Here is a 25,662-nt window from a genome sequence, read left to right as displayed (position 1 = left end):
CGCTGACGGCCAGCGCTCTCCTCGGCATGTCGCGGACACACACACACATCGCACGGCGGAAGCGTAGCGGCGGCGGCGGACAGCGAGGCAGCCCGCACTGACACACGCCTCACACTGCAGTGAGACGTAGGGAAAAAGCCCATGTTACTGAGGGAGTCCGACTCCGGGCGGGAGCATGTGACTGGAGCTCAGGTATGAGAGCAGAATATCAAAGCCTGTTTTTCCCAGATCCTTCCTTCTTTCCTTTTGCCTGGCTTTCCTCCAGAGACGGAGACAGAAGAGGAAGGAGAAAGAGAGAGAGAGAAGCAGAGAGAGAGATATAGATAAAGAGAGAGAGAGAGAAAGAAAAAGAAAGAAAGAGAAAGAGAGAGAAAGAAAGAGAGAGAGTAAACTGCTGCTGCTGTTTTGTTACGCTCTGCTTTCTAGCCAGCAGCAGCCGTGGCAGCAGCCGTGGCAGCAGCAGCAACAGCGGCGGCAGCAGAGGCAGCACACCTACAGTGAGTGAGCGACCAGCGTCCGTAAACTGTCTACATGCCTCTCTCGCCCAACCTTTCTCTCTCTCTCTCACACACATATATATATACACACACACACACTCGTACACCTCCCCTCCCTGAGCTCCAGCTACACCCCCCTCCTCATATCGCATCACAACAACACTCTAGAGCGTGAGCATGAGCGTGACCGTGCATGTGAATCTCACGCTCTCGTACGCTCACGTACGCTCACGTACACTCGCGTACGCCCTCTCTCTCTCTCTCTTTCTCTCTCTTTCGCTTCAGCGCGCACTCTCCCATTCGAAATGCATCTGCGCTATCATAGCCAGAGGGGCAATTACTGAGACTACTTCTCCTTTACCTCTTTTCTCTTCTTTTCTCCGCACTCTTTTTCTGCGCACCATCCAGCACAGCAGAGCACAGGGTTAGCGCTCTGATGTTGCACCAAGAGTGCACCAAGCTCTCGCATGTGAAGAGAAATACCAAATAAACACAGCAGTGCTTCGCAATCGCGTCTTTGAAGTCGGCCCATGAAAGCTGAAACCGACGCAACGAAAGAAATGAAGGGGAAAAGGGGGGAAAAAATTAAAGGGAAAACGGACAGTTTGTGAGCGTTTTTTTTTTTTTTTTTTTGCAATCGTGTTCGTGTTGATGCTGATGCTGCTGGCACTTTGGTGACTCATAGGTCATCCCTTTTCTTGTTAAAAACGAAGCCCGGTTCTGACAAGCTCTGTGCCACGCTGAGAAAAACATTATACTGTAGAGGTATGGTAACATGACAGAGTGGCAAGACATGACAGGACAGGGACATGAAAATGGCAGACTTTGATTTTATAATTTTATTATAATAATATAAGTGGCATGCAACATCGCAGCCTTCAGCCGTCATCCTTTTTTTTAGTTAAAAACGAACAGGAGATAAAAAGATAGATGCACCTTCTATGATGATGGTGTCTACAGAAGACACATCTACACACACATACCTATACATACACACACAACGATGTCATAAACGCACTGGGCCGTTGAATGGAATGGTGATTGTAGTGGAAGAGAGAAGAAAAGGGGAGGGCTCGGGGTGTACTGTCGGAAGGATGACAGCGATGGGTGATTAAAATTCGCAAGCGTTCCTCCGACAGCCTCGCTATCCATCAGATCAGGCAGGTGAGGTGGAGCTTCAGAGCAGCCTCGCTTGCCTTGCTAACCTTGTTAAGCTCGCTAACCTCTCCGTCCCTCCGCAAAAGACCTGCCAGGGATGCAAATGGAAAGGGATCTGAAGATCTGAAGATTGAAGCTCCATTAATTTTGGACGAGCAGACCTGCTTACAAATCAACCGCAATAACTCAACGTCAATGATCAGGTCAACATGTTCCAAACAGAGGAGAGAAAGTGGCTCAGCAGACCGAGGACCAATCCCGTTTCAATCCTTTGCCCCTACCACTTTCTTGTTGGCATAGAGGGATAGCATGTCTCCCAATTCTTGTTGGAATAGACCGACAGCAAGTCCCTGATTCTTCTAAAAATAGAGAGTTATAGTGTCCCTATTTTTTGGGATAGAGGCATAACATTTTCTATTCATGTTGGGATAGAGGGCTAGGGTGTGGCGATTTTTGTTGAAACAGAGGGATACCATGACTGGTATGATGGTTGTTTTTTTTTTGGATAGAGAGATAGCATGTCTCCAATTCTTTTTGGGATAGAGAGGTAAGAATGTCCCCAATTCTTGTTGGGACAGAGAGGAACGGTGTGCCGATGATTCTTGTTGAGATAGAGGGGTAGCATGTCTCCAATTCTTGTTGAGATAGAGGAGTAAGAGTGTCCCCAATTCTTGTTGAGATAGAGGAGTAAGAGTGTCCCCAATTCTTGTTAGGATAGAGGGGTAAGGGTGTCCAAATTCTTGTTGGGATAGAGAGGAACAGTGTGCCGATTCTTGTTGGGATAGAGAGGTATAAGTGTCCCCAATTTTTGTGGGGATAGAGAGGAACGGTGTGCTGATTCTTCTTGAGATAGAGAGGTATAAGTGTCCCCAATTCTTGTTGGGATAGAGAGGAATGGTGTGCCAATTCTTGTTGGGATAGAGAGGTATAAGTGTCCCCAATTCTTGTTGGGATAGAGAGGAACGGTGTGCCAATTCTTGTTGGGATAGAGAGGTATAAGTGTCCCCAATTCTTGTTGAGATAGAGAGATAAGAGTGTCCCCAATTCTTGTTGGGATAGAGAGGAACAGTGTGCCGATTCTTGTTGGGATAGAGAAGTATAAGTGTCCCCAATTCTTGTTGGGATAGAGAGGAACGGTGTGCCGATTCTTGTTGGGATAGAGAGGTATAAGTGTCCCCAATTCTTGTTGGGATAGAGAGGAACGGTGTGCCGATTCTTGTTGGGATAGAAGGGTAAGTTGTCCAGATTCTTAATGGGATAGATGGCTGGGTTGAGGCAATTCTTGTTGGGATAGAAGGATAGGTTGTGCAGATTCTTGTAGGGATACTGGGTCTTTGACATTTTGGTAAACTATACTTATTCAAGACTTAAGGTCAATTCGCGGATCTGGTGGCATAGCCGCGTAACTACACGTCACATGAAATTGCTTGTGCATGCTGCATTTTCACTGGGAAGTGACTGGAAGTCACTTACGATGCCCCAAGTTTGTCTCTTGTGGGTGTGTTTGAGGTTGCTCATGCTGTTGCATGTAATTGGTGTGGCTGGTTAGCAGCATAGCGGCTAATCAAGCAAGCTAAAATCTCAACTTGTCTTATTGCTTGCCACTTGTCGCTAAATCAAGCCCTCTTAAAGGAAACACCTGGTCACTTGTCACTCAGTCAGTATAAATGCAGGGTACGACCACTGAATGGCACAAATCAACAAGGAACTGGAACACAAAAAGCAAAGCCACTTTGTTTGGCAGAGCCTGGTCGTAAATGGGCTTCATGGCCGCCTGCAGCTTTGGAACAGGTGGTGCCTTGAGCCCTACATCTGCTCTGAGAGACCTCTGCGCTTCAGAGCTGACACACAGACCCACGGTAATTGGTGGTTAGGATGTGATCAGAAAAGTGGTATAATTATGGTCAGGCACTGAGAGGGCAGAGTAATGGAAAGCCTCTGGGAGAGTGCGGTGCTTTGGTTAATGCATCACGATGCCATCAGAGTTAAGAGCAGCCCTGAAATACGGGCCCATCAGTGCCAGTTGACACGGCAGCGGCAGCTCATTAAAGCTCTCAGCACATTAGGTGAGAAACAAAAGTGACAATGCCAAATTAACGTTGGGAAGCAGAATGAGATCCTGTCTGGGACTGGCTGGAGAAGTGCTGAACCAGAAGGAAAAGAAGAAAGGAAATAAGAAGTAAGAGCAACAAAGGAACAGCAACAAGTGCAATCATCTTCAGTTCAAGGATAAGAGCAAGCAGCGGCAGAAGATTGCCAATAGCACTGCCAGGAGAAGTGGCGGCAGCAGCAGCGGCAGCAATGGCTGCGTCATCCACTGCGTCACCAGCGCAGGTTCTTTTTTACGAGCAACTCGTCTTTACTCATTCATCACCAGCGGCAGTAAAAAGAGTGGACCTGTTCATCCAGTAGGCAGGTCAGGGTCATGGCAAAAAGGAGGAGACACGCCGTCAACATTATCCTCATCCATCTTTGAACTAAGGATTGACGGCAAACGACCTCCAATTTTAAATCGCCCTCCTGCAGCTTTGTGTGGACGAGCTCTGAAATATATGATAGGAGACCAGCGGCAAGCCCAATTAGAAGAATGCCGGGAGATTACTTATTTATCATGATCAAAGTGCAGGGGTGATGAAACCTGTGGGACAGGTGAACAGTAGGGGTCTGACAGCTCAGATTTGGATGGTATGGCGCAATATAACATACAAAGGTAGAGATTGAAAGCAGAGGGGTGTGAAAGTACGTGAAAATGCATGACAAGAATTGGCCAGAATCAGAACTGGATGCATTTCCATCACTCATTTTAGCCAATCCAACTTTCAAATAAATGAAAAATGTTACAGATGGAAAAAATTAACCATCAATGTATTGGTATTGGACAATTTCTGCCAAAACATACAATAAGTGACCAGAAGATTTTCTTTTCAACCAGTAGCTTGTTTCTCTAGTCTAAACACATAAAAGAATTGGACAAAATGAGTCACAACAAACCACATGAGCACATTCCCTTCTCTTATTGGCCAGAGCTGTGCAGGGCAGGGTTAATAAAATAAATACAGGAAAAAGGTTCTGTATTCTAGACTATTTCAGCGTAGTTGCATTAGTTAATAGCTGTAGTAATTATTAGCTGGGTACTACATCAGGTTAAACTGCACCTAAACAGCCATTTAAACTGAATGTGTCAATTGTCTATCTGATATTACACCACGCTTCTGTTCAAGCATTACATAAAAAGCTCTCATGTTTGATAAGAACCATTTCTACTGAAAATCATAACTGTAATTGTAATAGTAAATCACAAATCAGACAGTTCATGTCTCCAAAACTTTAGTTTTGTTATGTTTGTCTAGTTTGTACGTCTTTATTTTCAAACCTGCAGAATTTTGGTTGATTCCTGTTACTGATCTGGAATTATTAAGTGGAGTAGAGAGAAAACAGGCAGCTTCTCTAAATGTCCTGTAGGAGATTTCAAACCCTCACATTTACAGAATGTAAAAAACTTAAATATTTTACTGCAGAAAAAAAGTTTTTTTTTTTTGTTGTTTATTTTTTTTTTTTTATATCACCTACACCCATAGCCCATATACAGGACAAGGCATTTTAGGGTTTAAGACAATTGGCAACTAATTTAATAATCGAATAGTTTATGTTTAGTGAACAGCCAAGTGTATATTTGCATTTCGTATAGTGTTATTGTGTTATTAAATAAATATAATAAAGTTAATCGAACTATACAGGTAATTCTTCATGTAACCATTAATGTTTTTAATCAGGGTCAGTTGTGTGTTTCTAATACAATTACAACACTTTTTCTCTATAATCTTTCATATCTAAATACCTTGATCGGTATAGGATAAAAAAAATTATACAATTTGTGTTGTTAATATACATACATTCCTGCATTTTAGGCATTTTTGATGCAGCTTGACAACAAATGCATGAGAAAAAGTGGCATTAAATCTACACCAGGGGTGTCCAAACTATGGCCCGCAGGCCATTTGCGGCCGTTTCCTTTTTTGGAGCGGCCCGCGAGGTATTTTACAAATAGAAGGAAAGTTAGCTGCTGTTACGCAGGTTTTTATAATGTGAGATTCAAAGTTTTAACGCTAGGTGTCAGAAACGGGCCAAAGAGTCTAAAAGCGGAGAGGCTGCGCAGTTTTAGCGCAGAAAAAACGGGCCAAAGAGTCTAAAAGCGGAGAGGGTGCGCAGTTTTAGGGCAGAAAAACGGGCCAAAGAGTCTAAAAGCGGAGAGGGAGCGCAGTTTTAGCGCAGAAAAACGGGCCAAAGAGTCTAAAAGTGGAGAGGGTGCACATTTCTAGCGCAGAAAAACGGGCCAAAGAGTCTAAAAGCGGAGAGGGTGCACATTTCTAGCGCAGAAAAACGGGCCAAAGAGTCTAAAAGTGGAGAGGGTGCGCAGTTTTAGCGCAGAAAAAAACAGGCCAGAGTCTAAAAGCGGAGAGAGTGCGCATTTCTAGCGCAGAAAAACAGGCCAAAGAGTCTAAAAGCGGAGAGGCTGCGCATTTCTAGCGCAGAAAAACGGGCCAAAGAGTCTAAAAGCGGAGAGGCTGCGCAGTTTTAGCGCAGAAAAAACAGGCCAAAGAGTCTAAAAGCGGAGATGGTGCACATTTCTAGCGCAGAAAAACGGGCCAAAGAGTCTAAAAGCGGAGAGGGTGCGCATTTCTAGCGCAGAAAAACGGGCCAGAGTCTAAAAGCGGAGAGGGTGCGCATTTCTAGCGCAGAAAAACGGGTCAAAGAGTCTAAAAGTGGAGAGGGTGCGCAGTTGTAGCGCAGAAAAACGGGCCAAAGAGTCTAAAAGCGGAGAGGCTGCGCAGTTTTAGCGCAGAAAAAACAGGCCAAAGAGTCTAAAAGCGGAGAGGGTGCACATTTCTAGCGCAGAAAAACGGGCCAAAGAGTCTAAAAGCGGAGAGGGTGCGCATTTCTAGCGCAGAAAAACGGGCCAGAGTCTAAAAGCGGAGAGGCTGCACATTTCTAGCACAGAAAAACGGGCCAAAGAGTCTAAAAGCGGAGAGGGTGCACATTTCTAGCGCAGAAAAACGGGCCAAAGAGTCTAAAAGTTGCCATAATTAAGGAGTTTAATATTAAGAGACATCATGAAATTAAACATCAATTTGAAAAATCTTAGTTTACACAACACTGTCAAATATAGATAAAGATAGTAAGTCAAGTAAAATGATGTGTAAATGAAAGTAATCAGGAAAATGTATTATTTAAAGTGGTATATTCATTATTTGTTTTATTACAGAGTCTGTGGCCCGTGACTTCAAATATATTTCTCCTTCTGGCCCCCAACAAAAAAAGTTTGGACACCCCTGCTCTACAAGCTTTCTGGCACATTTAAAAACTTTATTTAGTGTCTGTGGCGTTTTTAAAATCTTTGTGAGATGGATTTAAGACTTTTACGACTTTAAGGATGTGCAAATACACAGTTTTAAGGTGGAACAGGTCAGGTCAGGTTAGTCGAGTTTAACGCCACATCAGCTCGTCAGCTATTTCGTGGCAGGATAGGTAACGTTTATTCACAAGGTTCAATGATCTCGTCCTCAGAAGAGGACTCGTAGGTCGGTAACAGCACAGACACATTCACTCACACACTCACACCTAAGGGGCAATTTCAACCAAGTTCCAATTAGCCTGAACGTGCCGTCTTTGGACTGTGGGGGGAAACCGGAGAACCCGGAGGAAACCCACGCAGACACGGGGAGAACATGCAAACTCCGCACAGAAAGACCCGGGTCGCCCCAGCCGGGAAAGGTGGAACAGAAAACTAGAATAAGCTTCAGTCAGAAACTGCATCCTGTCAGAAAAGTGCTGGAACTCTGGGCCGGTGAGATCTGTGTTTATACGGCGGGTTATCTGTGGAAATTGATACTGGTCTGAAATGTAGGCTGCACGTAGGCTGATGCCACATCTTTTCACGCTAGTGGAGATGCAGCACTACAGGAACAGAATGTTAAGCACTTGACTCCCCCGTGTAAACGCTGCACAATATGAATTGAGATTTTTAATCACTGTATTTTACTGCATTTTTAAACTGATGTGAAGCATTTTAGCCTATTTTTCAATCAGATTGTTGGTAAATTAATAAAATAGCATTAAACGCCTGCAAAAACTGTATATATATTCAATTTAGCAAACACGCCGTGAAGTTCCAAAGGGTTCAGGAGAGTGATTTATTAATACAATCTCTTTTCAAGGATTTTATTTGTCCTCCTGTGCAACTAATCAGACTTCCAACACTTAATTTACCACAGAAATTACAGCGTATCCAGACACCTGTGTGGAACTAATGTGACGGCTCAGGCTCAGGCGATTTGGTCTGCAGAGGAGGCTTTGATTTAATGTAAATACACACACTCAAATTTGAAGAAAACGTAGAAGAAGGAGAAGAAAGTGAAAAAACAAAAGATGTTGCAACCTTTCATAAAGAACAAATGCAGCCCCAGAAGAAGCATTAAGCATTAGCGTACACACTCAATAGATCACCCTGTCTGGATGAGAGTGGCTCTGCTGACTGCTTCAAAATCTGTGCTACCGTCACCTTTTTCAAATGACAAATGTCTCTTTCCCTGTGCTGTAAATGTCTAAAAGGGGTGGCTGAATCTTTTGCAAAACATAGTTTGGTGAAATGTATCCATACACAGCTTCATTTAGACTTTCTAAACTGGAGATACAAGCGTTGGAGGGATAATGTGGCAAACTGTGGACGCTTACACCACTCTAATTAGTGTTAAACTGTGTGCAGCTAAAACACCAAATGCTAGTCCCAAACCGCATCGAGACGTTACCTAATAAATCTGAAAAACACTTGTTTATGTGGTTTTTGACACTGTGTCTAAAAACAGACAAAATTCAGACCTTAAAGGAGAAATCCGATGTGAAATGTACTCATTAATAGGGGTGGGCAATATTATATCGTATACAATATATCGTGACGCAGAAATATCATGATATTAAAAATCCATATCGTGATAATAGGGCTGTTCTGTCTTAAAAGTAGTCTATTATTTACTGTGAAGCTTTAGCTGTATTTATTGTATAATTGTTTTAGTTTGCAGTTTATATGCATGCACTAAATATTCTGCAATATTTTTGCTGCATTATATTATTTTATGCTATATTATTTATTTTGCCATATTATGATTATACTGTTATACTATTATACTATATTCTTGAAATTAGTGAATTATTTTTCTGTTTTCCTATATCGCCAAGTATATCGTTATCGCAAAAATACCCTGAAATATCATGATATTATTTTAGAGCCATATCGCCCACCCCTACTAATTAATTTATTTAGATAAATCACATTTTACTGGGAAAAGGGCAACTACAAATATACAAGACAAAATGTTTCCTTTAATAATGAACAACCAATTGGTTTTCTTCTTTAGACAACAGTTCTGGCTCTGGGTGGTCTAGCGGCCTAAGGGCTGCCACTATTATCGGGAGATCACTGGTTAGATTCCCAGTGATACAGCTTGCCATCAGCTGCCAGAGGCCCGAGAAAGCACAATTAGCCTTGCTCTCTCTGGGTCACTCCTAGGGTGATGTGGATCAGCACAAGGCTGCGTCTGTGAGCTGATATATCAGAACCCAGTCGCTGCATTTCCTCCGAGCGTGTGCGCTGTGATGCTACTCGGTAATGCTGCATCAGCAGCAGTTCAAAAAGCGGCGGAGTCTGATTTCACATGCATCAGAGGAGACGTGTTCTAGTCTTCATCCTCCTGTTGTTAAGGCATTACTAGTAATGGGGACGAAATACAGCTATTCAGTAGAAGCTGAACAGATGGGACAATTGGCCAAATAAATTGTGAGAGTTCTATTTCTTTAATTCACACTATGCTTAGCAAAAACTTAAACAAATGGTGTCGTTATGTAATCTGTGTGGTGTTTGGACACTTTAAAGCTCTTAGAATGATGAGTTGAGTGCAAATTGGAGTCAATGATTCAAAACACTGTTTAGAAGCCCATGCTTGCATTAGGCTCTGAGCTGGTGTAAACACAACCACAGGGAAACTAAGAGACGACACAGAGCTTTCCTGAGAAACTGGATTATACTTCAGAACTCAGGAAAAACTGAGAAATAAAGCAGTAAAACAGTCACAAAAACTTACAGTAAAAGAAACTCTAAAGGAGAGATTATTATTGAGCGTTTTTCACAATGGATTAATCACAGATCCTCACCAGAGAGTAATGCTGCTTTAGTTCTTACAAACGGTAGCATTTCTTTCTAGATCATATACAGCTCTGATAAAATGAAGAGATCACTTCAGTTTCTGAATCAGTTTCTCTGATTTTACTATTTATAGGTTTATGTTTGAGTAAAATGAACATTGTTGTTTTATTCTATAAACTACAGACAACATTTCTCCCAAATTACAAATACAAATATTGTCATTTAGAGCATTTATTTGCAGAAAATGAAAAATGGCTGAAATAACAAAAAAGACGCAGAGTTTTCAGACCTCAAATAATTCAAAGAAAACAAGTTCATATTAATAAAGTTTTAAGAGTTCAGAAATCAATATTTGGTGGAATAACCCTGGTGGTTTTTAATCACAGTTTTTTCATGCATCTTGGCATCAAGTTCTCCTCCACCAGTCTTACACACTGCTTTTGGATAACTTTATGCTGCTTTACTCCTGGTGCAAAAAAAGCTGTATATGCTTTATGCTGACAAGGTAAGATTTTTGTGTCGCCAATGTTGAGTGCGCCACCTTAAAAGTAGTCTGTGCACAATACTGTGCTTTGAGCTATAAAGTTAAATAAACGATTCCTCGAGGCAGAGAAATTTCCTCCATCGTTTTTTGTAATTGAGGTAATTTGAGTTTGTTAATGACAAAAAAAAAAAAAAAAAAAAGAATTTATATGCCCCATATCACTAGCATTGGATGCCTGTTGTTTTGTACTCATTATTTTGTCATGTTTCACTACAACCCAGGATTTCTCCTTTAAAGTCTAATAAAGGCTGATTCTACTGTAGCAACTTACAGGGCTTATTTCTCCTTTTTTTACCAAAAATCCATTTAGTTTCCAGACTAAGCTTTCAAAGGAAAAACCTGCAAATCATGATAAATCAACAGTCAGGACGATTCCTCACAGATTATTCTGAGAAAGATAATATTTCGCAAAAATGCAAATGCAGGACTGGAGTCTCGAATGACCCTGCGCTGTCTTTCTTCTCACCCCCAAGATATGATTGTAAATTTCTCATGAATACAAACGAGTGAGGAATTGATTAATAACTGTAGAGTCAGCCACCAAAGCTAATCAAGAGAAATGCCACACGGTTAACCCCTACTGAAAACGATTCCTAAGGCAAAACGGCAAAAAAATTAAAGTCATACATCTCCCGCTCTTACTAACACAGCTGGGCTGAATAAGTCCCAACAATCCTCAGAGCCTTTCTACTAAAACTCAATCATTACACATAAGCCCACAATTAGAGAACGAGCACGTCCGCCTTAATTTGCAGCCCGGATTTTGCATACATAAACGAGAAACCAATCTGATAAAGGAGTAAAGAAGAGCCGACACAAAATTGCAAGCGCATAAATGAAAAAGCGAGCGTCTAAATCAAGCGGAGAGGAAATGAAGCAGGAATATTAGCTTCACTGCAGGTAATGAGAGGAACAGTAGAAGAGGAGAACATTTACCTATGCACACGTCTATCTTTCCTTTAATGGCAGCCTCGTGTAGAGGGGTGTAGTTCCAATTGTCTCGAGCGTTGGGGTCGGCTCCCTGGCACAGCAGCAGGCTCACCACTTCCGCGTGGCCGAAGGAGCAGGCGTTGTGAAGAGGGATCAATCCGCCGTCGTCTCGGGCATGAACGTTCGCCCCCGTCTGTAGAAGATGCTCCACCACGTCTTTACGTCCAAAACCTGCACAGAATAAGTGCTGTATTTAAAACAGTGTGCAAGAAAACTGAAAAAAACATGAATGATATGGTACAAAAATATATAAAATATATATAAAAAAAAAACAATCAACTAGGGGTGTCACGATTCTCTAAATCCTCGATTCGATTTTATTTCCGATTTTAGGGTCACGATTCGATTCAATTCGATTCTCGATTCTCGATCAATCCTCCTTTTGACTTCGAGGCTCGAGACCATGACATAATTTCGATCGATTTTAATGAAATATAGAAATTGTGACACCCCTATTATCAACGATATCCCAGTGTATATGACACAATATTCTTGTTGAGGATATGATGAAACACTGATCTAAATGCTATGTGTTACACAGGCTAATCCAATTATTCACTCAGAAAAGAGATGGATGGATTTAAACAATTAATCCACAGCTCAGAAAAAAAAAATCTTTAGAATCTGTCTGAGTACAGAATCATTTATTCAGCACAAGATATAAAACTCTGGATACGAGGTGCAAAAAAGCATCAAGAGCAGAAACTACAGCCCTGTTTAAATATATTAATACTGCAGTTTTGAGGGATAGTAATAAAGAACACTGAACTGAATGAACTTGAAGAAAGAAAGAAAGAAAATAGTAATCTGACCCTGAAACACCTCACATGCGCACATTGATACCTCTTTAAATGTCTACTTCTTCACCAACATAAAAAAACATTTAAAAAAATTGAGAGACGACTCATAGCTTTATAAAAGGGAAATGGATGCGTTAGCAGCTCATATGTGGAGCATCTTTAGCTTAAGTGGGTTTCTTTTTCTTTTACGCATGCTCTACGTGCTTCTCTCTCGTACCCACACTGCATCTCTTAGTGCAGCTGTGCAGCTATAGTTGCAAAAAAACAGCAAAAGCAAACCGCTTTCTTTCAAAACGCCGTCTTTTTTCACCTCCTGGAGCTGAGCATGAACTTCAGAGCAGCTGTTTACTCTCCACTCCAGCAAAAGATGCTCCACATATGAGCTGCTAATATTAACTCATCCATTTCCCTTTATAAAGCTACGAGTCTCTCGGCTCTCTCTAATATGAGGATTTTTGGTTGTTGGTTAAGAAGGAGACGTTTATACACAAATCAATGCAATGTGGCTTGTAATGTTACAGTTTTTCTCAGTTGATTTGGTACATTTCTCAGATCAGAATTGAAATTCTCAAAACAGTTCATTTAATCTCCACATTTCCTTTTCACTTGTGCACATCATAACTGCATTTCTCATATTACAAATGCGTTTGTCATTCATGCAAATGGTTGAGTACAATTTTCAGCTGTTTTTTGCTTTATCCATTGCTTATGTCGTGCTCATCAAAATTTGATGTGCTGATTATCTGTTGAATTGTCTTATACTCAAAAACAATTAGGCTTTAGGTCATTGCCACAGTCATTAAAAGCAAGTGCTGAACAGGTTGTCATAATCCCTCAGACATAATTTATACATTTCTATAAAACTTTTTTGGCACATTTTGGTAATTGATCCTAAATTAAAGAAATTGTCCTCAGGTGAATCTTGGCCTTCAGTTAATTAGGCAAACTTGTTCATTTGTCAGGAGATTTTTTTCCACGCTGCATTACAAGGGAAGATATTCAGTGTGACGTGGATAAAAACATGAGACCCAACAGAGAGGAGAGTCAGAATGCATAAAAAAGAAATCACCATTATTCCTTAAGTTGTTGTCCCGGGTTGTTTTGAATGTTTAGAGTAAGTTTCTAATTTTGTATTTTTTTCTTTGTGTTATTTCTATAAACTTTTGTTTATTATTAACTATGTTTTTTGTAAGTTTGTATTTTGTGTGTAACACATACAGTTTTAATTTATTTAATTTGACTAAAAGGGTCATTTCAATCAGAATACAGTTGATAACATGACTAAGTATTTTGAGCGTCTGTTCATAGGCAATGATACACAGACTATGCCTTCTGATGGCACCGACCAGTTGATTGAATCAAATATTTGCTTTCGAAGCAAAAACAAAGAATACTGAGTGAGTTACGTGCTTCTGCAGGTATTTCATTGAGTTTTGCTGTTTGCACCAACTGTTTTGAGAAATGCACTTGTTGTGATGCCAATGTAAAGCATGATGTGAGAAACGTACCAAATCGACTGAGAAAAACTGTAACGTGGCCAAAGCAAGAGGTTCTAATTTGAAGAATCCAAAATATACACCATATTTTAGTTTGTTTAACAAACTTTTTTTGTTTCTTTACTAAATAATTTCAGATGTTTTGATACGCTGGCTTCTGGTAAAAACAAATGCTTATTTACATTTACACTGACAGCCTTTAGCTGACACTCTTATCCAAAACAACTTACAAGGTGGGCCAGTGTAGTGTATAGGTGTAGCACAGTATAGTCACCCAGACCTGGAACTGAACCTCACTTGCAGATAGTGGTGTTAACCAGCTTATGGTAGGTAGGTATATAGGTTAGATATGGCTAGATAAATTAACTGTAGTAAGTTAGTATATTAACATTTACAGCATTTTAGTTGACACTCTTTTATCGATAGTGTTAGGAGTCTAGCCCAAGGTCTCTTATTTGTGTATCACAGTATTCAGTCACCCAGAAAAGGAACTGAACCCCAGTCTCCCACATGATAGTGTAACTAGCTCACTGGCAGATGCACCACCCCAACCACAAGTAACTGTTAAGTTAGCAACTTAACTTAGCATTATCAAAACGTTATTAAATAGCTACATTACCCGCAGCGAAGTGTAGCGGAGTGGATTTGCGGCCGGCCATGTCCTTCGCGTTAACGTTGACCGAGTCCACCAGCCGCTTTACCCGGGACACGTCTCCATTCCTGCAGGCCTCGAAAAGCTCCCTGAACGCGCCTCCTCCTCCTCCTCCTCCTCCTCCTCCTCCTCCTCCTCCGCCGCCGCCGCTACTGCCGCCGGGGCTGGCGGTGCCGGAGTCCGGGCTGGAGGCGCTGCTGGCCCCGCCGGGTGTGGAGGTGGAGCTGGGGGAGGTTGAGGTGCTGCTGCTGCCGCTGCTGCTGCTCAGCAGAGCGGCGGGGGTGTCGGGGGAGGCCGGGCTGGCCTCCGCTTCTCCGCCGCTCTCCTGCTGCTCCGCTCCGGCCGGAGGTAACACCGCCGCCCCGGCGGCAGCGGCCGGGGGAGAGGCCGGCGGGGTGAGCGGGCTTGGAGCGGCCCGCGGCGGGGAGGAGAAGCTCTGCTGCTGCTGCTGTTGAGCAGCGCGACGAGACGTCGCCATTTTCACCACTATCCCTCTAGCAGGCAACAAAAACAGCTCTGGAATACTTCCGGCAAGCGTCGGGATCGAGCTTCCGGTTGCAGGATTTGTCCCGTGCACAAACTCAGCACAACACCATGTTTTTTTTTATTTATTATTTTTAATTTGTATATATTTATATCTATATATATTCTGAGCAATTTTTAATTTTCATTAATTCATTCTTTTTTGGCATGGCAGAAGTAATTGTCGACTAATTACCTAAATAATCATCTCAACTATGATAATAATCATTAGTTGCAGCACTAACCTAGTTGTTTAAGGTTAAAATGGGGAGGGGCACTGGGTGATGTATGGGTTTAGAGGCAGCAGGGGGGCAATATTATTAATTGACTGATTTGCATATAGTCCAAATGACACAGTTGAACCTGAGAAGGTGCTACAGAAGCTGAAATTACCACAATATTTTTTTTCCTTTCTTAAAGGTTAGAAATTGTTTATAAAAAATTTTAAGCAGGACTGGTATGTTTAATTTCTTCGAAGGAAATGGTTAAGTGCCTCTTTAAAGAGCAACACTATGGGTAAAAACACAAAATATCAGTATCCCAATATATTGTAACGTTTTTGTTTGTGATACATTATCGAAACATTAAGTCAAATATTAATCTTTTTATTGAAACATAGGTGCTTTAAACTTCTCATAAAACATAGGTGCTTTTAAACTTCACATAGGTGGAGAATTTTGGTTGTGAAATTATGTTAAACTGAAACACCAATAAATGCATAATTCCTGATATGAGTGTTTTGTTCTCTTTAAAAACACAGACACTCTGAAATATAGTAGAGAACAGTATTGTGATATGTATCAAATATTGCAGATTCAGAGTATTGTGATAATATCGTATTGTGAGATGCCCTGTGATTCCCATCCCTTGTTATCAGCCCAGAGCACCACAGTTATTATAGACACTATTTTCCAATCCCAGTGATTTTGTTGGTGTTATTTAAGGTAAGAGGGTATACAGTTTAAGGTAAGGTAAAAGTGCTACATAATGCTGCTTTATTAGCAGCAAAGTCAGCAAATATTTCTCCAAAAAGGGCAAAACATCTGCTGTTCAGTGTTGTGACAGGCTGAGATATGGATATAATGAAGTGTGAGTCTGGGAAGGAGAGAAATTGGTTAGCAGGTTGTTAATTCACTGTTTGAACTTAAGATGGAGACAGTGGGTCATTTATGTCCTGCTCTGAAGGTCTCATTTTTCAGGTCCCTGTCAGGCTGCAGTAGCAGGGCCTTAAAGGGACCTTTTTTCAATATTTCTCTTTTTATTATGTGTTTTTCCTGTAAAGTCTGCTTTAAGGACATTTGTGCAAATTTACATACCATACATTAGGCGCATTGTGCATTGGCGATAATTAATTAATTTATTAATCTAATGCATTGGGTCATGGGAGTTGTATTTAGTTTTCCAAAAGCAGTGTGTAAGACTGGTGGAGGAGAACTTGGCAAGATGCATGAGACTCTGGGTTATTCCACCAAATATTGATTTCTGAACTCTTAAAACTTTATGAATATAAACTTGTTTTCTTTGCATTATTTGAGGTCTGAAAGCTCTATTTTTTGTTATTTCAGCCATTTCTCATTTTCTGTAAATAAATGCTCTAAATGACAATATTTTTATTTGGTGCCAATTAGCCCAAATAGCAAAGAAAAATAAAAAAAATGCATTCCATGCAGAAGTTCGGGTCTTAAGGTGCTTGCACACTGAACGCGGTATGCCGCGCGGCATTCCGCTGTGCTGCCGCTCTGCTCTACGCTGGTCAGTTGCGGGTGCGTTGCGCTGCTGCTGACGCCAAGCGTCTCCTGCTGATAATAGGCGGAGTTTTCTAAAACCCATCACCTCTGTGAGCGGTGTTTTGTAGTTTTGAGTCTCTACAGCCTCTGTGGATCTGTATATGTTTCTCAGCCTCAGAACAAAGCTCTGATTCTTCTCTTCCTCCTGTTATCTCTATATGAGTGTAGGGAAGTGATGTACAGCTGAGGGGATTCACTAATCGCTATTATTAGTCTCTCGCGCACGTTTATTGTTGTTTGGACTACAGTTTCTCTCTAGTCGCGTGAGTTCACGTCATGCGTTTTCTGCCGAGGTACCGCTTGCCGCGAGGTCAAAGTTGAACCATGTTGAACTTTGCCCGCGGTAAGCGGTAGCGCGGTGGAGGCGTGGTTATGGGCGGGGAAACGCGCCGCTTTCCGCTCTGCTCCGCGGCAGCGACGCACCGCTCTACCGCTCTAGACACTATTGAGTCCTATGGGGGTCAGCGTACCGCGCCGCACCTACCGCGTGCAGTGTGCAAGCACCTTTAGAAGGTTAATGACACTCCTCTTAACTTCATGTAGCTTCAGAGTTGATCACTACACACCTCCAAACTTCATGTAGCTTCAGAGTTCATCACTACACACCTCCAAACTTCATGTAGCTTCAGAGTTCATCACTCACTACACACCTCCAAACTTCAAGTAGCTTCAGAGTTCATCACTCACTACACACCTCCAAACTTCATGTAGCTTCAGAGTTCATCACTACACACCTCCAAACTTCATGTAGCTTCAGAGTTACTACATCACTACACACCTCCAAACTTCATGTAGATTCAGAGTTCATCATCACTACACACCTCCAAACTTCATGTAGCTTCAGAGTTCATCACTACACACCTCCACACTTCATGTAGCTTCAGAGTTCATCATCACTACACACCTCCAAACTTCACACCTCCAAACTTCAGAGTTCATCATCACTACACACCTCCAAACTTCATGTAGCTTCAGAGTTCATCACTACACACCTCCAAACTTCATGTAGCTTCAAAGTTCATCACTACACACCTCCAAACTTCATGTAGCTTCAGAGTTCATCACTACACACCTCCAAACTTCATGTAGCTTCAGAGTTCATCACTACACACCTCCAAACTTCATGTAGCTTCAGAGTTCATCACTACACACCTCCAAACTTCATGTAGCTTCAGTGTTCATCACTACACACCTCCAAACTTCATGTAGCTTCAGAGTTCATCACTCACTACACACCTCCAAACTTCATGTAGCTTCAGAGTTCATCACTACACACCTCCAAACTTCATGTAGCTTCAGAGTTCATCACTACACACCTCCAAACTTCATGTAGCTTCAGAGTTCATCACTACACACCTCCAAACTTCATGTAGCTTCAGAGTTCATCACTACACACCTCCAAACTTCATGTAGCTTCAGAGTTCATCACTACACACCTCCAAACTTCATGTAGCTTCAGAGTTCATCACTACACACCTCCAAACTTCATGTAGCTTCAGAGTTCATCATTACACACCTCCAAACTTCATGTAGCTTCAGAGTTCATCACTCACTACACACCTCCAAACTTCATGTAGCTTCAGAGTTCATCACTACACACCTCCAAACTTCATGTAGCTTCAGAGTTCATCACTACACACCTCCAAACTTCATGTAGCTTCAGAGTTCATCACTACACACCTCCAAACTTCATGTAGCTTCAGAGTTCATCACTACACACCTCCAAACTTCATGTAGCTTCAGAGTTCATCACTCACTACACACCTCCAAACTTCATGTAGCTTCAGAGTTCATCACTACACACCTCCAAACTTCATGTAGATTCAGAGTTCATCACTCACTACACACCTCCAAACTTCATGTAGCTTCAGAGTTCATCACTACACACCTCCAAACTTCATGTAGCTTCAGAGTTACTACATCACTACACACCTCCAAACTTCATGTAGATTCAGAGTTCATCATCACTACACACCTCCAAACTTCATGTAGCTTCAGAGTTCATCATTACACACCTCCACACTTCATGTAGCTTCAGAGTTCATCATCACTACACACCTCCAAACTTCATGTAGCTTCAGAGTTCATCATCATTACACACCTCCAAACTTCATGTAGCTTCAGAGTTCATCACTACACACCTCCAAACTTCATGTAGCTTCAAAGTTCATCACTACACACCTCCAAACTTCATGTAGCTTCAGAGTTCATCACTACACACCTCCAAACTTCATGTAGCTTCAAAGTTCATCACTACACACCTCCAAACTTCATGTAGCTTCAGAGTTCATCACTACACACCTCCAAACGTCATGTAGCTTCAGAGTTCATCATCTCTACACACCTCCAAACTTCATGTAGCTTCAGAGTTCATCACTACACACCTCCAAACTTCATGTAGCTTCAGAGTTTATCATCACTACACACCTCCAAACTTCATGTAGCTTCAGAGTTCATCATCACTACACACCTCCAAACTTCATGTAGCTTCAGAGTTCATCATCATTACACACCTCCAAACATCATGTAGCTTCAGTGTTCATCACTACACACCTTCACACTTCATGTAGCTTCAGAGTATATCATCACTACACACCTCCAAACTTCATGTAGCTTCAGAGTTCATCACTACACACCTCCAAACTTCATGTAGCTTCAGAGTTCATCATTACACACCTCCAAACATCATGTAGCTTCAGTGTTCATCACTACACACCTCCAAACTTCATGTAGCTTCAGAGTTCATCACTACACACCTCAAAACTTCATGTAGCTTCAGAGTTCATCACTACACACCTCCAAACATCATGTAGCTTCAGAGTTCATCACTACACACCTCCAAACTTCATGTAGCTTCAGAGTTTATCATCACTACACACCTCCAAACTTCATGTAGCTTCAGAGTTCATCACTACACACCTCCAAACTTCATGTAGCTTCAGAGTTCATCACTCACTACACACCTCCAAACTTCATGTAGCTTCAGAGTTCATCACTCACTACACACCTCCAAACTTCATGTAGCTTCAGAGTTCATCACTACACACCTCCAAACTTCATGTAGCTTCAGAGTTCATCACTACACACCTCCAAACTTCATGTAGCTTCAGAGTTCATCACTACACACCTCCAAACTTCATGTAGCTTCAGAGTTCATCATTACACACCTCCAAACATCATGTAGCTTCAGTGTTCATCACTACACACCTCCAAACTTCATGTAGCTTCAGAGTTCATCACTACACACCTCAAAACTTCATGTAGCTTCAGAGTTCATCATTACACACCTCCAAACATCATGTAGCTTCAGAGTTCATCACTACACACCTCCACACTTCATGTAGCTTCAGAGTTCATCACTACACACCTCCAAACTTCATGTAGCTTCAGAGTTTATCATCACTACACACCTCCAAACTTCATGTAGCTTCAGAGTTCATCACTACACACCTCCAAACTTCATGTAGCTTCAGAGTTCATCACTACACACCTCCAAACTTCATGTAGCTTCAGAGTTCATCACTCACTACACACCTCCAAACTTCATGTAGCTTCAGAGTTCATCACTACACACCTCCAAACTTCATGTAGCTTCAGAGTTTATTTTAAAAACTTATGTTCTTAATGTTTCTAAGTGTGTTTCTTCACCACATCTCACACGACCACACAGTCAAGTTGAGGCAGGTTCTCTGCATGATCACGGCATTTCTATTTATAGGATCACATTCAAAGCAATAGTTCAAAGTCTGGATGTGTTTCTGGCGAGCCTCTGTTTGTAAAAGCCCCTGTCACTTTTTACCTTGAACCACATTAAGCAAACCATCTAACTCTGATCCAATATTGACCAAATCTGGACACAGGTCCTCCATCGTAACAGTCACAGCCAGGACAGCGAGATCCTGACCCCTGTAGTAACTATTACAATCCAAATTAAAGGTATCCTTCCGCTAAAATCTACTTTTTCTTGTTGTTTGTAAAATACAGTAGGTCTCTCTATATAGAGTTGTTTATGATGCTGCACATGATGAAACTCTTCCTCAACCTCCATTGTCTGCAGTAACTAGTAAAAGAAAATATTTTAGAAAAACGAGTCGATCAGGAAAAGCACCGTGTCTACATCAACCCGTGAATTAGCATTCATGGCCCCGCCCACCTCGGCTCTGGACCGCCCACAGACAGAGCTGAAGCCGGGCAGATATGCCGTCTCGTCAGATAGGAGCTAACTAACAGTGCTAGGAACAGCATGCAGTTCATTCCTGTGTTATTTGTGTGAATAACACATCAGTGTTTTATATACAAATGGTAAGAATTAGTCTATGGAGGAAAAACACCACCAGCCAGTTACAATTGAGATAGGAAGGTGTATGTTTAAAACAGTTCTATTTACACTAGTTAAAAGTAAAAATCCATCCCGGGTTTAGTTCCAACTGCCGGGGTGGATTTTTACTTTCTGGATCTGGACTACCCACCTCTGTGTGTAAGTAACTATAGGTTTAAATAGGATCTCCGGTGGATTTTGTGTTTTACAGAGACTCTAAGACTGTCTGTAACACTGTCTGTCTATTTGTCTGTTTATCTATCTATCTATCTATCTATCTATCTATCTATCTATCTATCTATCTATCTATCTATCTATCTATCTATCTATCTGTTTACTATCTATATAACTGTCTATCTATTTGTCTATCTGTTCATATATCTATCAGTCTATCTGTCCGTCTATCTGTCTATCTATATATTTAATTACTTAATATTTAATTATCTATCTATCTATCTATCTATCTATCTATCTATCTATCTATCTATCTATCTATCTATCTATCTATCTATCTATCACTTTAGTGATGCCTTTTTAATCATGGGGGCACCAAAGGGGGGCAGGAGGGGCAACCTTAAGTCCATCGGTGGTGCCATATGCATACAGGCTTCATTGTAAAAAAAAATGTCTTTCTTCTCTTTAAAGTGTTTTTACGCTGTAAACACCCACTGACACATGAGTCAGGTGCAGTATCTGTATCAGTGTCTTCACTTCACTCATTTGCCTGTTTAATTGCTGCCTGGATGTGAATTACATAACGACTGTGTTTACTTGATATCATGGCACTGTTATCACTGCAGGTTCTCTTCTATTTGTGTTTACATTTAGTTGTCCTATGTGAACTGCTGAGCAGCTGTTCGCTGTTTATTAACCAGAATCATTCCACTACTGCTGCTCAGAGTAGAGAAATTATACAACATTTTTAAAGAATTATTAATTATCAAGTTTTTTAAGGATCTGTCACTGCTGATGCATTTTGATTGCAATCATGTCTAAAGAGATAAATACTGTATATTGTGAATATATCTTCTTTTAAATATTGTGGTTTCCTGTCAGAAGAAGATTAAAGCAGCACTAGGTAGGATTTCCTTGATTTTTTATCTTTTTAAAGAAGTTACAGCTTGAAATTCACTGCAGCGCTGCATTGAGGTGTAATAGGAGGAAAAGTGGTGTTCTCGTGTCTGTGCCGGAGCTCCTTCCGAGGTGGCCGCGACCAACGCTCGCGAGAACTGCGACCTGCTTTCCGACCTTTAGTTCTAACAGTTCTACAAAAACTACTGGTTCATTCTTTACAAACTAACATACAGACACTCTGGCAGAAGCTGGAAAGAGACCGAATATGTCTGTGAAAGCCAGAAAACGAGAAAGACAAAACTAATAAGCCTGAAACATTTATTACTCTCTACAACTGTAGGGGGAGCCCACGAGCACAAAAACTAAAAGTAAAGTTTCCAAACATTATAACACTGACACAGTTGACGTTGCAGTGACTTTACCAGAAGGTTTAAAAACGTTAAATAAAAACATTCTAAGAACATCCAGAAAACTTAACAGATTTTTTTCGCTGGAGTGAAGTGAAGTGGGCTTCATGTTAAGACTGAACATGAAACACCGGTTCATCAGGTTCACATATTACCCTTTAACATATATACTATATTTTGAGTGACAGCAACCTGACCCTCGTCCACTCCTGCTCAGAAAGTCGAGCCACATGCCTGTAACACTCCAATCAGCATTGTTGAGTTACAGTATGGCTGAAACAACAATAACTAAAATATTATGTATTATACACACAATCTGTCTGTCTGTCTGTCTGTCTGTTTGCCTGTTTGCCTGTTTGTCTGTTTATCTATCTATATATGCACCTATCTATCTGTCTGTCTGTCTGTCTATCTGTCCATATATCTATCTATCTGTCTATCTGTCCATCTATGTATATACTTAATTACTTTAACTTATCTCCAGAATTTGTCTCTGGGATCAATAAAGGGTCTATCTATCTATCTATCTATCTATCTATCTATCTATCTATCTATCTGTCTGTCTGTCTGTCTGTCTGTCTGTCTGTCTGTCTGTCTGTCTGTCTGTCTGTCTGTCTGTCTGTCTATTTGCCTGTCTGTCTGTCTATCTATCTATCTATCTATCTATCTATCTATCTATCTATCTATCTATCTATCTATCTATCTATCTGTCTGTCTGTATGTCTGTCTGTCTGTCTGTCTGTCTTTCTATGTGCCTGTTTGTCTGTTTATCTATCTATATATGTACCTATCTATCTATATGTCTGTCTGTTTGCTATCTATCTAACTGTCTATTTATCTATCTGTCCATATATCTATCTGTCCATCTATCTGTCTATATGTCCATCTATTTGTCTATCTACATATTTAACTACTTTAATTTATGTCTTTGGGATCAATAAAGTGTCTGTCTGTCTATCTATCTATCAGCCTGCGGTGTAAAAAATATATATGTATATTGTATTGTTTTTATGTATTTAAGTATTTTTTGCAATACTATATATGTTTTTAAAACATGTACACATTTTTAAATATTAGTTTACATGTAAAGATTCTTGTAAAAAATCCCCCCATATATTATAGTATATCGCCAAGCTTTCAGCCGTGATACAGATTATTCATATAGAAATCAAAATTAAATTGTATTAACAGAAATTTTAAAAATAGATTGTGATGTAAATTTTGTCCTTATCGTCCAGCTCTAAATGAAAGTAAGTGTAAATGAGAATGGGTTTAAGCTTTTCTGCACTCCTCAGCTCCTGGCTCGTGTGTTGTATAGGTAAAATATCTTCAGACTGTAAACTATGTAAATGCTATTATTAGCAGTGGTACTGTATGACCTTTTGACAGCTGACGTGTCCACTTGTGTTTTCTCCTCAGTTTCAGGTATGCTCCAAATACGTCCGCCTGCAACCAGAACAGTGACCCTACTACTGTTCCACCAGCAGCCTTTACCCCAGTCTCTACCCCATATCTGCTGTACTCTGGGTGTTATTTTAGGTATTCCAGCGTGTAAACAGGACTGGAAGTTCAGTTCTGTAGTTCTGTTCCCATGCAGTGATGTTTATTTTTGCTGACATTAGAAGATACAGTTTTTTTTACCTGATCTGATGTATGGTAAAGGATAAAACGCTTATCTACTAATCTACTACTCTTATCAATTAATTAAGGTGATATACAAATTTGTAAATGTTATTAAAAAACAGCACGTTAACTATGTGTCCTAATGTTGTGAAATTTCCTTGCTGCTAAATTTTCCACAGTCAACTGTCAGTTATATTATAACACAAGAGCTTAATGGATTGTGTTTCCATGGCCAAGCAGCTCTATTCCCAAGCCTTACATCAGCAAAAGTTTGGTGGAGGGGGGATTATGGTCTCGGGTTTGATTTTCAGGAGTTTGGCTCAGCTCCTCTGAGACTGTGAGACAGGCCTTCTCTTCTCGCCCAATATCAGTGTCTCGCAAATGCAGAAGATCGAATTTCCCATAAACACATTCCTAAACCTTGTAGAAAGCCTTCCCAGAAGAGTTGAAGCTGTTGACCAGCAATTATTTTTTTTGCAGGTTTGTAAATAGACATTTTAATCGACATCTGAGCATTCTATACACCAAGTCTATTTTAACGCCTTCCGTATGTGTTGTTTAAATAGCAACAGTGCTTGTAAATATATCTCTGCCAATGGGTGTTGTGGTCTAAAAGTGAGGTGTGTTCAGGTAAATTTTTGGTGTATTGCTATCTTGGCAACAGAAAATACAGGTGCATCACTGACTGAAAACAATCCAGGCAGTAGGTGTGTGCTATATCATTATTGTATCATACGCGATAATATCACCAACATTTTTGAATATGGTGAATGATATTATACCCTGAAATGTCACCATTACCATATCACCCAGCCCTAATTATCACATTTTACTGTTTTTATCACAAGAAAAAATCTATTTTGTTCTCATTTCCTATTATATATCTACTAGAGACAGATTATATCTCTGTCCAATATCATTTATTTTACTTTAATCCTGGATATATGGAGATATTTGAAGTGCATTATTAATATCATGAAATTCTGGATCATTGACTTATACTTTTACAAATATGATAAAATTATTGTATTTATATATATATATATATATATATATATATATATATATATATATATATATATATATATATATATATCTCAGTTAGAGGTCTGCCATGTCATATCGTATGCAGTAAAAAAATATTTTCATTATGTTGCAGTAGTGTATTCTTAAATTATTATTTTTTGTAATTTAGTGTTCTGTCATGTTGCCAAGAGTATCGTTATTGCAAAAATACTATGAAATATCATGATATTATGTCAGGGCCATATCACCCCTTTTAGGCAGACATCAGCAGTCAAATGTTCATTGCTATCTTGGCAGTGAACTGTCAACACAGGTGCATCCAAGCAGTGCAAGGTGTACTTTTCCAGTTGTTACGATAGCAAAGACTTACAGACATGCCCTAAATCAAGCTGCACGGTGCATAATTGACAGCTCGCCTATAGATCACTAAAGTAGGTCACCGTGACTGCTCCAGGCCTGGTTTACTCTGTTGATTGACAGATCGCTCCATTATTTCACTGCAGAACCAGCTGTGGAGGATAATTGTGAACAGATCTGTCATATTGTCCTGTTACATTAACAGCAGCGAGGG

At 40.6% G+C, this 25,662-nt stretch overlaps 1 protein-coding gene and 1 long non-coding RNA gene across 11 annotated transcripts in view; both read right to left on the bottom strand.

The window, feature by feature from the left end:
* tnksa (tankyrase, TRF1-interacting ankyrin-related ADP-ribose polymerase a) overlaps positions 1-14,840 on the bottom strand; it is a 164,634-nt gene extending 149,794 nt beyond the window's left edge. For 8 of the 9 annotated variants that reach the window (XR_007425061.1, XR_007425064.1, XR_007425065.1 and 5 more), the window contains exons 1-2: positions 14,302-14,839; positions 11,333-11,557 (exon numbers count right to left, since the gene is read on the bottom strand). Coding sequence is in view for 3 of the 9 variants with exons in the window: in XM_049466373.1 (XP_049322330.1) it covers positions 11,333-11,557; positions 14,302-14,812 (736 nt within the window). In the remaining 6 variants the exon portion in view is untranslated. Of the gene's footprint in view, positions 1-11,332; positions 11,558-14,301 lie in introns of all 9 variants that reach the window. The other variant, XM_049466375.1, reaches the window with a different exon arrangement.
* A 3,005-nt stretch (positions 14,841-17,845) lies between these two features.
* On the bottom strand, positions 17,846-20,260 carry LOC125782415 (uncharacterized). 2 transcript variants are annotated; one of them, XR_007425068.1, is made up of 4 exons: positions 20,094-20,260; positions 19,964-20,010; positions 18,865-18,977; positions 17,846-18,575 (listed from the first exon to the last, which is right to left on the bottom strand). It is a non-coding gene; the product is annotated as an uncharacterized LOC125782415 (long non-coding RNA). The 2 variants fall into 2 exon arrangements; XR_007425067.1 differs by having other exon boundaries at positions 19,964-20,257.
* Between the last annotated feature and the right edge of the window lie 5,402 nt (positions 20,261-25,662).

The sequence above is a fragment of the Astyanax mexicanus genome, chromosome 17 (assembly GCF_023375975.1).
Source record: "Astyanax mexicanus isolate ESR-SI-001 chromosome 17, AstMex3_surface, whole genome shotgun sequence".
NCBI lineage: Eukaryota > Metazoa > Chordata > Actinopteri > Characiformes > Acestrorhamphidae > Astyanax > Astyanax mexicanus.
The sequence above is the reverse complement of the archived record's forward strand: the minus strand, read 5'-3'. Positions and strand labels throughout refer to the sequence as shown.